The sequence below is a fragment of the Panthera onca genome, chromosome D3, assembly GCF_046562875.1.
Source record: "Panthera onca isolate mPanOnc1 chromosome D3, mPanOnc1 haplotype 2, whole genome shotgun sequence".
Classification (NCBI taxonomy): Eukaryota; Metazoa; Chordata; class Mammalia; order Carnivora; family Felidae; genus Panthera; species Panthera onca.
The window spans coordinates 37460334-37476239 of record NC_138350.1 but is presented as its reverse complement, the minus strand read 5'-3'; the positions used below and the strand labels follow the sequence as shown (position 1 = coordinate 37476239).

Here is a 15906-nt window from a genome sequence, read left to right as displayed (position 1 = left end):
TGATAGAAAAATATGCTCTTTGCAGATTTAAAAACTAACCAGGATAAATTAAAGCTCAGAAGAATCATCATACATTTATGATCCTATTGTATTTACGGTATACATTTGAGGCATGCTAAGTTTACACGTTCATCATACCTCGCAAAATGACAGTGTAATTGTCATTTTAAAAACGTGCACAGGATTGGATCAAAGTGATCACATGTATTACATGCATGTCTAGTGAAATGGGAATGGGGTGGGATGAGAGACAGTATGATTTATCCTGGAACTGATTCATTGACTATTCTTTCCCATTTAGGTGAATACATAAAATGATGCAGAATTTAAAAGTTATATTTTTTATGAGTATTCGTAAATGTAACTACTGAGCAACTATTTCTAGGTAACTTCTATGTAATTACTTCAAACCTGTCATCTCAAAAATTCAATTAACAACCAAGGGGCAACTGAGGAAATGGGCTGAGGGCCCTATTACCTCAGCAGAAATGGCAATTTCCTTGGGTCTTTCCCTTCTGCACACGGACAGTAATATGAACTGATGGGACTTTGTAATGGGAGCCTCATAAGAAATGTTGCCCATATCACAAGGAAACACACGGTCTGTCATTAATTGAGGCCTGCATTTCCAACATGGAGGCAACGCCTCCCTTGTACTGATATCGGCAAACCTCTTTCTCAAGTAAATGACACTCGCCTACATAACCATGCTTTGAACCTCTGCTGAAAATGCAAATGCATTTGGAATCAGTAATTTTCTCTAAAAGGCTACTTTCCTCTTGAAGATCTTGTGAAAATGCTGTCATTCAAGTAAGGTGATGTCTGAAGGACCGAACGCTTCAGGATTACTCAGTCACAAGATACCCGCATCTCTGCTAATGAGTTAAGAGAACAAGGTGGTAACACCAACACCCCAAACAATCACAAAATCCTGTTCTTAATTATCAACTACAAAAGGCAAGCTGCTAATATCTGCGTCTTTGTGTGGGTGAGTGGGGATTAAAAACAGCAGAAGAGAAGAGAATTGTAATACAGCCTGTGTTTGAAGAAGACTAACTCAGGTAAGCTGTCACCACACTCTCAAAGCCCTGTTTGTTGTAAGGGGTAATATTTACGAACATTTTGCAGACCTTCTAACAAACCATTTGAAAGGGAAAACATCGAGAATAAGACTGAATGGTGGCAGAACGCGACGGCGGCAATGGAAAATGTGTCTGAAATAAATGAGAAACAGCAAGTCCCTGAGGTCAGAAGATCCCTCCTGCCTCCCCAGTAACCTTGACCTTTCAAGGGAATGAGGCTGCCCCTCCGAACTCCAGTCTTCCTTTTGAACTGATAGCCTTATACTCAATATTCCTCAATTACACAGTGAGGCTGCATTGTGTCAGATTTTATTCTCACTTGGGAACAGCAAGATCATCTGAAACTCTCTTCTAAGGCCACATAAATTTATGAGGCCATACCAGTGTAATCTGGGGGGAATGCCAGGATAAATCATCGTGGCTGCATTTCTGAAGGGTGACAGCACTGCTGAAGCCCATCTCTGGGCTACACTTTATTCTAGAATACTTCCCACTCAAATCTCTAGTTACAACTTCTATGTGCCACCTAAACATGGCTGCTGTTCAGTCATTTTTACAGCTTCCTCTTTTTAGTGGTTTCTGTATGGCATTCAAAACTGAAGATGTTGACGAGTGAATAGAACTCCAAAGGAAATGTTATACGTGCTTAATTATGTAACTGTAACAACGCAAGAAATCCTTGGTATAACTGAATATTTGGGTATAAAACTGAAAACACCTTTGCCAATACTTCAGAGGCTATTCCCTTTCCAATTTTGAATAGAAAAAGGGAGACCTCTGGAGGGCCCGGGTGGCGCAGTTGGTTCAGTGTCTGACTCTTGATTTTGGCTCAGATCATGGTCTCACGGTTCATGAGATGGAGTCTCACATCAGGCTCTGCACTGACGGTGCATAGCCTCTCTCTCTCTCCCTCTGCCCCTACCCTGCTTGTGCTCACTCTCTCTCTCTCTCTCTCTCTCTCAAAATAAATAAGTAAACTTTAAAAAAATAAAAAGGAACACTGAAAAGGAGACATCTGGGTAGACCCCCAACCCTCACCTTCATTTATTATTCTATCAAAGGTCGCTTCTGCTGCTTGTGTTCCCATTTCTCTCTTGGTGAGGAAATTAATGGAGCTGCTAAAATAATTTGTGTGCAGAGTGACTCTGAGCCCTGTTTCTGAATTATTGTTGGACTTTGGTCCTGAATCGTGGATAATGATCTAGGTGACTTCAGGAGAGCGTTCTGAGGGGGGAAAGCCTGGTGGGTGTAGGTGATCCGTCAGAGTCATATTGGTCAAGTCTGGGTAGGGAAAAGGAAAACAGCTGCTTGGGCCTCAAACCGGGCTTCCTTAATGACTAGGAAAATAGCATTCTTAACTCTTCCCTTCTGAGAGCTCCACATAATGGCGCTATGGGAAGGAGGAACAATTTAATGAAAGCTTTTACCTGCTGGCTGAAACTAAGCAACCTATTTATAAACGGCTCTGAAATTTAAGTAGAAAGCTCTTACCTACTCCAAGTTCAAATGAGAGCCCAAGGCAAACGAAGTGAAGACGGAAAGGCGAAGCACGCGCTGGGGCGGAAGTACATAACAGATTGAGGCAGAGGTGATCGTGTGACAGGCGATACTGGGAGAAGCAGCAGGAAACCAGAAGATGGGCCTTAGTTAAGGCTGACCTGAAATGGCCCTTGAGGGAAGCTACTGTTGCTGGTGGACGATATATTATGAAACACTGAGTAAATGGTTTTGCTCGTTCTGTTCCCAGCACTGAAGCCTGGCCCTCCTTCCCTCTGCCTCCCCAAGCTGGCAGCACCCCACGAGGCCCCACGTGCAGGCAGGACTTGCTGTGTGCCAGGCACTGTTTTCAGCTTTTTAAGTGAGGAAAATGAGGCACAGACAGGGAACGGTATTTGCCTACAAAACCTTCTAGAAGGTTTCACTGTCTGGCTTCCTGGTCTGTGCTCTCAAACGACTATATTACACAGCCTTCACGGAGGGACTTCAGGAGACTGAAATTACAAGGAATATTGTCAACACAGAGGTGACAATTGGTCTGGAGACGAGGGTGTAGGCAGACAGCACGCTGAGGGAGTTTTTCATCTGCCCGGGAGGTGGCAGTTAGAGCCTGACATCTGACGTCTGTGGGGCTGAGTTTACAGCACCCAGGACTGGGGTGGAATGCGTACGATAGAGACAGTAGAGTACTGAGTAAGGGGTGGTCGACACTGCAGACGAACACCAGGAGACAGGCTAATTCAGTGGGCGGACTTTGTGGCTGGCACCGGGGGAGTGGATGCTGCTGAGGGTCAGAGAGGGACACGGTGTAGCAGTGACTCTGGGCGCACTGACCTAGGACCAGCCAGCAATCCAAGGGGGCAATAATGTAGTCTTGATTTGGGTCTGCAATTAAGAGCGACCTGTTCAAAGAGAGTGACCAATTCACAAAACGTGTACTTCTGGAGCAGCTGATTCACCCGAGAATAAGAAGGTGCTGGAGACGCTGAAGGAGGTGGAAGGAGGTGCGTGCCTTTGATCTGTCCCACTCAGGCCACGGGCTGGGCATACACACGAATGAGAACACCTTTCCCCGGTGGAGTCTTTCACTGGGTCAGCAGTGCAGTTCACATGCTACGGTGTCTGAGCTGCGCCTCAGTCCTGTGGGACCCCGCGGTTCCCAGTACACAGGGTGCCCAGTGACCTGTCAACAGTCACAGAGCTGGCAAATGGCAGAGACAGGGCTCAAACTCAAGCATCTGACTCCCATATCTCTGCTCTTGCCGTTAACTTAATGCTGTTTTCTCATCTATACCAGGTTTACATGTCCATGTTCCCATGCAGTTGTCGTAAGATGAGGTAGCCTTTAAAAAACGGTCCCTGGAAGCCTCTGGAGGAAGGTTTCATCTCCCTTCCTTGCCTCTGGTGGCTAGGGGTTTTTTTCTTTTTTTTTTTTTTACTTTCCTAAACATTAGAATGTGCCCTTAAGCAAAGATTTCAAAATAGGCACTCTTAAAATCTGCTAAAAACAAAACGAGAGTTCTGTTCCAGTGGGAGCCTGTCCTATTTGGGGAACTGCCTGAATGTGTGCATCTGGCTGTTGTGACTGGCATGGTGATGTGCAGGGTGCCATGGACTTGGGCCACAGACCTGGGTCCGAAATCAGGACCACTGTGCGTTCGCCATGTAAACCTCACCTAGATGTCCGGCTTCCCAGAGCCTCCGTGTTTTCAACTGGAAAATGGAGTTAGTAACACAGGATTGTTCAGGGAATTAAATCACTTGTAGGAGACAGCACTATGTAAATGTCAGGAATGACCCCTCTCTCGTTTTCTACCTTTTCTTCCAGGCCAGGGAGTGAGCAACCCCCAAATGAAAAGCAAGTAGGAATGTTCTCCCGTCAGCGAGAAGCCTGGCACCGTGTGTTTCGGGTGCCTCTGAGGTCCTGCTGCTTGGCTGGGGCCTGCAGTCTGGCTTGGGCTCCGGGTAACCCGGCCTCAAGGGGCCTTTGCACAATAGCTGCCACCGTGCTTCTGAAAAGGCTCAGGGCTGGGAAGGGTCTGAGGTGCTGTGCTCCTTATGTTCGGTGTATTTTGAGTGCCATGGGGGAGAGAGAAGGTGACAGGAAGTGAGAAGAGGGAGGAGAGAATAGAGAGCAGGAGGGCATCCTAAAATGGGTTTATTTCTCAAAAGTACAATGAGATGTAAGCCTTAACACATTCACATGAATCCTAACATGTATCCACCGCCCTCCCTTGCTCAAGCCCCGACTGTCTGCAAACCCAAGGACAGCACAAATGGAATCCGAACACTACGTCACTGCTTAGCTTCGAGGGGACGTGCGAAATGGGGACACACTATATTTTAGTTCTGCTCTTTATTCTGTCTTTACATCCACTCACCGTGGGCAGCATAGATAAATGACACCCCCAAACCGGCCCAGGGCATGAGTTTCGCCTCTGGGGGTCTCCCACACCCCCTTTACTGGTGATCATAATAAATAACATTATTCTGCGTGTGTCTCCCCAAATCTCCCTCACCCAGACTGCCTGTTGATAAAAATTCATAAAACCAAACAGAAATTACTAAAAGTAGGTTAGTGGAAAGGTGGGAAATAGAACTTCTGAAATAATTCTAAAACAGTGTATGATTTGGGGATTTAGCCAAGCGAGCTGACAAACTGGGCCATTCAAATGTATTACGCCAATATTTTCTCTGGCAAGAGACTGCTTGTTGGATTTGCATTCAGTTTCACGTCAGGACTTAATTCCTTGTTTAAAAAAAGCTGGAGGAAAATTTTCCATTAGCTACATTTTACTAAGACCCAGTTCCCAAGCTTGGCCAATGCATATTACAATGTATAATTAAGCGTAATTACATTAAAATATTAAACCATTAGAAGCCATTAGAAATCATGAAATTTCTTGCATAAAGTCATCTCATGAATTACTCTGGTGATTGTCAGACCTCTAATCAAGAGAATCTGCCCCAAAACAGCAGAGATTTATTGCCAGATGCTACCATGCAACAGCCAATCTGGGGCCTGGGAAGGGGGAATGGTTTCATTACAACAGGCACATTAGTAGAACTTTTCCTCTAATGACATTCTTGGATGAACACTTCTGTGCCCTAAATGGCCAAATTCTGACAGTAATAAACATTATTTTAAAGTAATTAAAGCACGAATAGAATTTTAGGCGAGGTGATAACAGACCACACAAGAAAGCAATTCTACAATTGTGGAAGGGGCTCTGTATGATACATTCACCACGCCTGCTGGTATCTTCCAAATTTTTGGTTTTGTAAGAGGGAATACAAATTATATTTAACCCCAGTCAGTGTTTGAATTCAAATCCTTCAAAAAAAAAAAAAATCTAGTTTCTATAAAGCAGTTTAAAGCAATCTTGCTTACAAGTGCTCATTTGCTTGGCCAACTCTCTTCTACGGATAAGAAAGGTAAATGATAGGCCGGCTCCTAGACAAAACTATCATACATGTTGAATTACCAATGTCCAGAGTGATGAGGCTTCAACATCAATCCTTTCAATTTATGCACGTGAGCATATGCGTATATATATTTTCCTGACTTTGGCCTGTTGTTGCAGTTTTATTTTGCAAGGACTGTAGATGGTCTAGATCAGTGGGTCTCCAGTCAGATTAGAATCACCTGTGGAGATTGTAAAATCTGGTGATGCCCATAGCAATGAAGTCGGGATTTCTGGGCAGTGCTGGTGGGAAGTGGGCACTGGTACTTTTACCAGCTCCTGTCACTTAGGGTTGAGAATCACTAGCCTAGAGTCACTTGTCTGTCCTCACCAATGGTAGGTTCCCTATTTTCCTCCCATGGGGGCTGCTTCTTTACAAAGACTCTGAAGGTAACTATAATGGGGCAAACACGAGGCAGGCTCACTCTGTGTACCCCTAGGTCCTAGCATAGGTTCTCAGACCCTATTGTCTATAGGGGCCAGGCAGGCCTAGGAGGAGTGACAGTGACGTGGGTGGAGCCATGGTGAACTGGAGAGCATGCCCCCACGTACAGGAGAAGACCCCCAGTGCCAGCCCACTGTGACATCAGGAAAGTGGGCCCAGGGCTGCCCAATTTTCAAGAGAAGCCAGAAGTCTGGCTTTCTATGTGAAAACCTGTTCATAACGAATCAAAAATTTATGAAAACTCCGTGTTGGCCACATGAACATGTGTATGACCAAAAATGGCTTACAGATGCCAATTTATAATCTGTGAAGTAGCACCACCATTCCCTGGATGTGAGCATACCTCCGATATGTGCAAAATGCAACATGAGCAATATCTGGGAAGTCCTCATGTTTTACACAATACAGACAGGTCTGTATTTGCTGCTTGTAATTTGGTTGTGCTCTGCAGCACCAAATGATGTAACTTATGTTAACAAGTCCTTAAAAAGTCTGCTAAATGAGGGGGTGCCTGGGTGGCTCAGTCAGTTAGGTGTCTGACTTCGGCTCAGGTCATGATCTTGTGGTCTGTGAGTTCAAGCCCTGTGTCGGGCTCTGTGCTGGCAGCTCAGAGCCTGGAGCCTGCTTCGGATTCTGTGTCTCCCTTTCTCTCTGCCCCTCCCCCGCTCATGCTCTGTGTCGTTCTGTCTCAAAAATAAATAAATGTTATTTACCAAATGAAGGACAATTTAAACCTATAAGTTTACTTATATATACTTATAATATATAATCGTCATAAAGCAAATAAAACATAAATGGAACCAACTCACCCACCCAACTTGACTGTCTTTTTTTTTAAGGTAGGCTTCAGGCCCAGTGCAGAGTCCAATGCAGGGCCCAAACTCATGACCCTGAGATCAAGACCTGAGCCAAGATTAAGAGTTGGACACTTAACCGACTGAGCCACCCACGCACCCCGACTCTGTGAGCCTTAATGCAGAGCTTCTCACGCTCTGCTGGGCAATGCGGTTCATGTGGGAATACTGTTAATACAGGATGGATGGTGGGGGAGCTGAGATTTGATAGTTAGTACAAGCTCTCAGGTCATGCCATTGTGATTGGTCTAAGGACCATAACTGAGAAGCAAAGCCTTAAGTCACAGAGGTGGGCCATGATCACACGGCCTATGAAACTATAAGACTGGTTGTCCCTGAGGGCACACCCGGTCTTTTGTCACTATGGCTGGCACATACTAGGAGCACAATAAATACTTGCTCAGTGACTGAGTGAAGAATCAGTTTGGAGAGTTCCCACCCCAGGCCAAGCAAAGTGCTTGGGTAGATGCTGCTGGAGGTGGGGGTGACCAGACCAGGAGCCAAGGCAAGTGGAGGGGGGGGTGCCTCACAGTTCAGGTGGGTGAAAAAATCCAGCTATCTGGACAGGTGGCAGTGAGGTCAGCCTGCAGTTTCTAACCAGGAAGCCATCAGAGAATGCTATGAGCAATAAGCAGAGACTCAGTTGGAAGGGTCTGGGGTCTGTTTGGCCACAGGAGCAGGAATGGAGTTTAAGCAGGGAAATGAGATGACCAAAGTAGGATTTTAAGAAGATTATTTTGATAGGGGCACCTGGGTGATTCAGTCAGTTGAACGTCCGACTTCAGCTCAGGTCATGATCTTGGGGTTTGTGAGTTTGAGCCCCTCATCGGGCCCTGTGCTGACAGCTCAGAGCCTACTTTGTCTGGAGGGCTGCTAAGATGAGGTCCTCTGAGGGCTCTGGTTCAGAAACTAAGTTTCATAAAGTAGGAAGGTTACTTGTCCTGCTGAGTGCTGCGCTATCAATTTCCTATTTCTGCTGCACAAAATAAATCTTCTAAAATGGCAACTGCTTTACAACTCTGCTCCTGCTTAAGTGCCTAGTTATAGATTCCTGAGAATCTTTTACCCAAAGAAACCTATGTCTTCTTACAAGGAATAAACCTGCAGAAAACAAGAGAACAAAGGGAAGGCAATGTCTGGTTGCTATTAATTCACACGGGGATTCACTGAAACACAATACACTGAAACCATTTTGTAGAAAAGAATGCACCCAGCTTTAGTGAAATCCAACCTCACTTCCCAACAAACTGAATTTAGTCACAAACCCAGAATTATGTTTCCCTATGGGGAAAAAAAAAGGACTGTTGGTAAGAAAATGAACATACTCTTCTCCCTATATTTTGTCATTATCAGTCCTGTTTATGTGCATGGATCGTAACATATCACATGTATTAAATAAATGTGAGTTAAGGTAGAGAGCTATGAACAATACAAGCCAGAGCCTTTTCCTTTAACAAGATGACACCATTTATAAAGCCACAGCATTTTGGAGGTAGAAGGAGCTAAAACACCATTTAATTTGCCCCACTCGTTTCACTGTAATGAATGTTCTGAAACACTATCCCTGTTCTTTCCTTGCTGGAATAAAGTACCCTTCCTATTTTCCCACAACAACGCATACTTCTGCCATAGAAATTATTTTATTTTGCCTGAAGCCTACTGTTGTGGAAGGGTTTGGGGTTCAGAGAGATCCGGGTTCCAATTCCACTACTGCAGAGGGAAGCTGTGTGATCTGGGCATGTTACTTAACCTCTTTGAATCTCACATTTCATTTTCCATAACATTCCATTTCATCTGAGAGAGCAAAGACAGCCATCAGCTCCACCTAGAGCATTATTATACATCCTGAGTCCCTAAAGTCCAGTGGATGCCTTGAGAATTCCTTTCAGCCTGCAGTATATTTCTTTTTTCGTTCTTTCTTTCTTTCTTTCTTTCTCTTTCTTTCTTTCTTTCTTTCTCTTTCTTTCTTTCTTTCTTTCTTTCTTTCTTTCTTTCTTTCTTTCTTTCTTTCTTTCTTTTGCAGTGAATGAAGATGGGCTACCCTTCTGTTCCAGGGCTCACCAATGGTCCCTTTCATGTGACAACAGCAGTTAAGGGTGCCATGAAGATGAAATGGGACATGCGTGTACAAATCGAGGTACCTGGGATTGAATAAATAGCATTTTCTTCCTCTCTAATGTATTCATCTCCCTCCCTCCCTCCTTCTCTGACCTCTCACACCTCTGTCCTCCCATTCCCATGGCCCAGACATAGTAGGTCCCCTGAATGTGTCTTGCTGTTTTTTCCTCCTTGAACGCCCTCCCCTCTTCTCTTTGCTTGGCTAACTCAGGACGTCAGGTGCAACAATACTTCCAGGGCATTTCTGTTACTATACACGCAGGGCTTTGCACAGTGCCTTGCACACAAAGGCCCTTAATAAGTACGTGTTAGCCAAGGGATTGGATAGATATTAAGTTTTTTTAGGGCAGAGTCTATCTCTCATTTGGTCACTGAGATGTACAGGGCTTGGTGGTTAATAGACCTTTAAAAGTTCTGTGGATTGACTTTAAATGACTCTCTGCAAGTCACACTGCCAGTTAGTCTCTTAACACTTATACCTTCTGTCTACACAAGAGTTGCCTATTCTATTTACCTGTTTACTTATGTTCACACTTACACTATTCTGTAACTAGAGAGGAGAAAGAAGAAAACAATAGAGGTAAAACAAAGAAAAAAAATCACAGCCAGCATGTGAAAACATTTTTTGAGGAGGAAGGAACTACCTCAGTCAACACTATATTAAATATTTACTTTTGAGGGAGGGAGACAGAGTGTGAGCGGGGGGAGGGACAGAGAGAGAGGGAGACACAGAGTCCAAAGCAGGCTCCAGGCTGTGAGCTGGCAGCACAGAGCCTGACACGGGGCTCGAACTCACAGACGGTGAGATCATGACCCGAGCTGAAGTCTGATGCTTAACCGACTGAGCCACCTAGGCACCCCAAAAACATTTTTAAGTAAGTTTAAAATAGCAAGGAGTGGGGTGCCTGTGTGGCTCAGTCGGCTAAGCGTCTGATTCTTGATCTCAGCTTAGGTCATGATCTCACAGTTCATGAGTTTGAGCCCCATGTCCAGCTCTGTGCTGACAGTGTGGAGCCTGCTTGGGATTCTGTTTCTCCCTCTCTCCTTGCCCCTTCCCCACTTGTGAATGTGCACGTTCTCTCTCAAAATAGATAAATAAACTTTAATTAATTAATTAATTAATTAATTAAAATAGCAAGGAGTTACCAAAACATGCCCTTTACTTAGCTAGCCACCTTTAACTATCTCTGTAATAAAATTTTAATATATCAACTTTAGCCACATTAGAATTTTTGGGAATTATTTCTGCTTAGCTGTAAAATATTAAGTCATCTGAGAAATCCACCACTGGCTGTCCCAGTCTGGGGCTGAATGGGCCACCCCTGGGAGACTGGGAGGCGGGCATCCTTGGCTTGGTTCCTCCCATGCACTGGTGGGCTCTGTCTCATACCTCCACTCCTCGTCCTCCCTCTTATCCAGGGGCATCTACTGCACCACTCTGAGCTCTAGACATGGCCAACAATATATTCATGCATCCAAAGCAGTGCCAGGTGCTTGGAAGGCAAAAATCAACAAGACTTATTTTTTGCCCTCACGGAATTCACGATCCAGGAGGAAAGGCAGAGGTGCAAAGGATTTGTTGTCGCGATGCAATAACACAATGACAGAGTCATGTACCGAGTTTAAGGGTGCGCAAGGAGAAGATGATTGTGGATCATGGAAGGATCTGGGCCTGGGTCTTCCACTGTCAGTGGGAGGAGCTTGGGGCCTTCCAAGAAGAGGAATGACATGTGCTGTGCCGAGAAGACATGGACCCACCCTTGTTTTCTCCAAAGGGAAAGAATGTTCTAGGTAGATCTGGGGATCATCTCAGCGAGGAGGAAAGGGGCTTAGAGCCCCTCACATTTCACCAAGCCATACAGGTCTCCCCAAACTGACCCAACAAGGGTTTAGATTCACTTCACTGAATCCGAAAGAGAATATGCCCACGGTTACATGTAGTGAAGTAACTTTTGATATCTCATCCTTTATTTCCAAACTAAAATACGATGGGCTTACCTGGATACCCGTTTCAGAGCATGTTAATGCTTGTGTAGGTTTGCCGTTTTTCCGCTTTCTTAGGACAAGAAATCCTTAGAAATAATCAGAGCTGTTCATTTGAAACAGAAGAGCCTCACCAAAAAAAGAGCCCACTAAAAAATAATAATAATTCCACTGATAGATCCTTCAAACAAATATTTTGTAAAATTATGCAGCTTAATAACAATGATACAACTCCTTTGGTTATTTCAACCTATGTAGAAAAAATAATTAAAAAGTGGCATTGTGATTAAAGCCATTATTTTCTACAAGGACACAACATGAATAAATACTGTTTTTTCCTAATCGTTTTTATTCAGATAGCACAAGAATGGAATTGGCAACAATCAAAAAATTTTCTATGTGGGGGCGCCTGGGTGGCGCCGTCGGTTAAGCGTCCGACTTCAGCCAGGTCACGATCTCGCGGTCCGTGGGTTCGAGCCCCGCGTCGGGCTCTGGGCTGATGGCTCGGAGCCTGGAGCCTGTTTCCGATTCTGTGTCTCCCTCTCTCTCTGCCCCTCCCCCGTTCATGCTCTGTCTCTCTCTGTCCCAAAAATAAATAAAAAAGGTTGAAAAAAAAAATTAAAAAAAAAAAAAAATTTTTCTATGTGCTTTTCCAGCTGATTAAAGTACTTATTGGGTAACTAAAAAATATGTTTTGCACTAGAAAATTATAGACGCTCACCTATTAATAAAGTTAAGTGAATGAATGAATGAATGAACGAGTTGGCGGCTGTAAAGAATCATGGCTCTAAAGGAAATCAGCAGAGCCTCAAAATGCCAGCAGCAGCTGAGGATACTGGTAGGAAGATCAGGCCCCAGCTGCTCCCGTTCATCCCTCTTCCTCTTCTAGGAACACAAGCCCAACATCTCCCTCACCTCCCTGGTCCTGGTCCCGCAGCCCTTTCCCTGGGTTCTAGGGACCACAGTAAGCCCCTGCTTCAGGCTTCTGTCATGGGAGCCCTCTCCAGGCTGTGGGCTGGGTACCTGACTTTCTCCAGCACAAGATGTGAGCTGTGTGGATTCTGGGCCTATGTCCATCTTGTTTACTGCTTAGTACCAAGGGGGCATTCAAAAAAGATCTTCCTTGGTGTCTTTTGGACATCCTAGAAAATCTTTTCCTTAGTTACATTTAACAGTCATACGGCACTTACTATGTACCTGCAACTCATTGCTCTAACTTACAAGTTTTTTTTCTCTAAATATTAATTCCTCAAAGTTATCACCCCCATTATGGTGAGGAAACTGAGGCAGAGAGGGGTTAAGTAAGTTGCGTGAGGTTACAAAGTTAATGAGTAGGAGGAGCAGGATTTGGATCCTGGCAATGTGGGCTCAGACTTGGCGCTGAGCTGGCCCCTTGGAGGGCAAGGGGTCTGGGTTTCTGGGTTTCTCCTGAGGCAGGAGCCCATCTCCTCCCCGCCACCTCCAGTAGCAGTGTCACCTGCCATGCGGTAAATCGCTCTGCCCCAGCACGGCCATGAATGCATGCTGGGCTTTCCTTAGGTTGAAGTAACGGTGCCTCCTTGAACCTCTATCCATTAGCCCCGGTTTTGCTCTTTGGAATTGCCTTGAAATAGTCAGTTTTCTCTTCCACAAAGAAAATCATGATCTTACTGTACATTTAGATGGCACACCTTTACAGGCCTTTACAAACAGCTCACATTCAGGTGTCTTCCCTCAACTAAGATACGCTTCTCTTTCATCATTCTGATTCAGTGAGACTTTGTTATTATGAGAAGAGGGTGCATCCAGAAATGTGGTTTTTCAAAAGCAGATTTGAGGCTAATTTAAAAATGGTTGGAAAATAGCTGAATTCCCAACACCAGCCAGAGAAAACAAATGCATCCAGGAGGGCTCTGAGTTTGATGCATGGCCTGACAGTCACCATCTGTGCTTTCTTCAGGGGTGACCACGCCATGCAGGGGTACTGCAAGGTAGAGATGCAATCAAGGACTTCTAAAATAAAACAGCAGTAGGCTCATTGGATTTGATTAAATCCCAACTTCTCACCCCTGTGCGTTCCACGAGGCTCCAGCTTTGCGGTCCTGGGGAGTGAATGCTGAAGGCAGAATCCAGAACTTGTTTTTTAAAAAAATTCAACACATCACGGATAGGCTATTTTTGAAAAGTTACTTAGAAGATGGCCTTTCTTATTTATGAAAATAAGAAGAATAAGGACTCAGAATTCAGTCAAGGTGAAGAAGGTAAAGCAAATACGTTCTTAGGCAATCCAGCGAGTACGTAGCTTTGCGTTTTCGCTCAAGTCTGGACAATCGTCTCGCCCGTGTCACTAAGGCCTCACACTTCTGCAGACATAGAACTGAGCAGAGCGAGCAGGGGGGACTCAAAAGACACATCTGACACTGTGAGAACAAGCACAGTAAAACTGAAAGAGAGGTTGAGAAACAGGAAAATGTAAACCTAAGGGGCCAAGGTTGGCGAGGAGCATGGAAAGGGAGGGGGCCGTGCAATGATTCCATTTATTCCAAGCAACGCTGTTTCAGTTATTTTGCATTTTCGATTTCCATTAAAGGGAGCAGGAGATTTTCATGTATGAAACAGGTCCGGGCTAAAATACCCGAGAAACACAGAGTTGGATGAAAGCCCAGGAAAGGCATCTGTGGGGCGCACACACCCATGCAGCTTTCTCAGGCGTGCTGGGGTCTGCGCCCCATGCACTGCTGTTTCATCACCTTGGCAATGGAGGCCAGAGGAGGCTTTTCCGTGGGCAAGAGCTGGGCCTGACGGTTCCATTAGCTGTGGATTAACATAAGTGGAGATTATGAAGCACACTGAAGATGCCAGGAGCTATGCATTTTAAGACCAACGACTAAGAATCTGGAAAGTGGCAGAAAGCATGCTGGGGACGCCAAGCTGTTGAGGGGTGGGGACGATGGGTAGCAGGGATATCTTACAAGGAGTAAGGCTTAGGCATTATTGGATACTGAATTCATGGATCTTATAAATGAATAAAAGGAAGCAAAGCCAAAATCACCACTATTGAAAACAGCACTTAATAACTTTATTTTCCCTTCTGATTTCAACTCAGTTGAATGCTTGGCGTTGGGAGATTTAAAAGAGGGGGAGAAAAACTAACTTAGGTGAGATGCATTTTAGAAACATAAGGACCACAAAGATTTTTTTCTCCAAGTTGTATTTTTCTTTCCCAAGTTTAAACAGAGAAATATGCCCCTCCCCACAAGAGAAAAACAAACCCAATTAAACCACAGATACAAAACAGCAGCTGAAAAGCCATGGTGGCCACTCTGGCCCCAAATCTCTGCCCTGCTTGACTTTTCCACCTCCTTCCAGCTCTAAACTCTTATCCAATCAGTGGCCAGGTTTGGTTGACCCTACATCCTAAATGATTTGGTACTCCCAAGTAATACTACTACTACTACTACTAATAATAATAATAATAAAAAACAGGTAAAGAAAGACTTTTTTCAAAAAGATTATTTATAAGGGGGAAGGCATTGTCACAATAGGTGGCAACTCTGACCATAATATCAGCAAAGTCTCAAGAGTTAGGCAAAAATGGTTTTTCTTCCATAGAGGGGAGAAAACAAGGCTATAAAGACAGGGTGTGGGGAGGGGATGGAAGGGCAAAAAGCTCTGTCTGTGGCTCAGAGGGGCCTGTTTGCCAGGAGGGCCCTTAAGGAGGGGCGCTGTCTGCTGGCTGAGCTGAGGGTGGGCCAAATTTAGGGGCCTGGGGAAAGAAGAGAAACTTAACCAAAGGTTGGTTAAGAGGCATCTTGTTGCCAGTTTAGCCAATCATTTATGGGGCAAAGAATGGGAATTTGCAGGGTCTCGGTCTGGCTTTGTTATGGGTAAGCAAGGGTCCACTCTGTTGGTGCCTGTCTCCCCATTCTGTCCTCACTCCAGCATCCTACTCAGCCACCATTTGCACGCAATGGCCTTTTGTCTTCAGGCCCTTCTATTTCTGAATCTTCTCCAACTTGCTGTCAGCATTTTTCGCTGGCAAAAATCTATCCATTGCATTCTCTCCAAAATCATAACAAAACAAAAGCAACAAACAAGTAATGACTGAATTAAAACCATCCCCAAACTCTCCCATTAAGTCCAGGATGACACTCCTTAGCATGCTGCTCAAGACTGTGGGCTCTCAGTCTACCCACCCCTTCTCCGTGACTCTCTTTCTCGGAAGTGTCCTGTACTCCGGGGTAGCCAGTTTCCCGCCGTGTCCTGAAAATGCCTTCACTGTTCCAGTGCTGTGTTTTTTTATTACCTATTTCGCCCCCCGGAATCTCTTTCTCATACTTCTCTTTGTTGAAACATTACCCACTGTTTAGGTATCTGGCCCCAAAAACATTTCTGATTCCCACAGAAAATGAATCTTTTGCTCTTACCCAGACTTCTCTATTTGAACCCATAAGGTAGCACCTGTCCCATGTTACCCTGTGTCT

General features: G+C 44.8%; 1 protein-coding gene across 5 annotated transcripts in view; it reads right to left on the bottom strand.

Moving 5' to 3' along the window:
* The window catches only part of L3MBTL4 (L3MBTL histone methyl-lysine binding protein 4), a 447733-nt gene that overhangs the window by 27098 nt on the left and 404729 nt on the right, over window positions 1-15906 (bottom strand). The window contains exon 17 of one of the 5 annotated variants that reach the window (XM_078435407.2): window positions 13314-14236. The exons of the other annotated variants lie outside the window; for them this stretch is intronic. Coding sequence (XP_078291533.1) covers window positions 14169-14236 — 68 coding nt within the window. The 3' untranslated portion in view covers window positions 13314-14168. Of the gene's footprint in view, window positions 1-13313; window positions 14237-15906 lie in introns of those variants that run through there. 5 annotated transcript variants of the gene reach the window in all.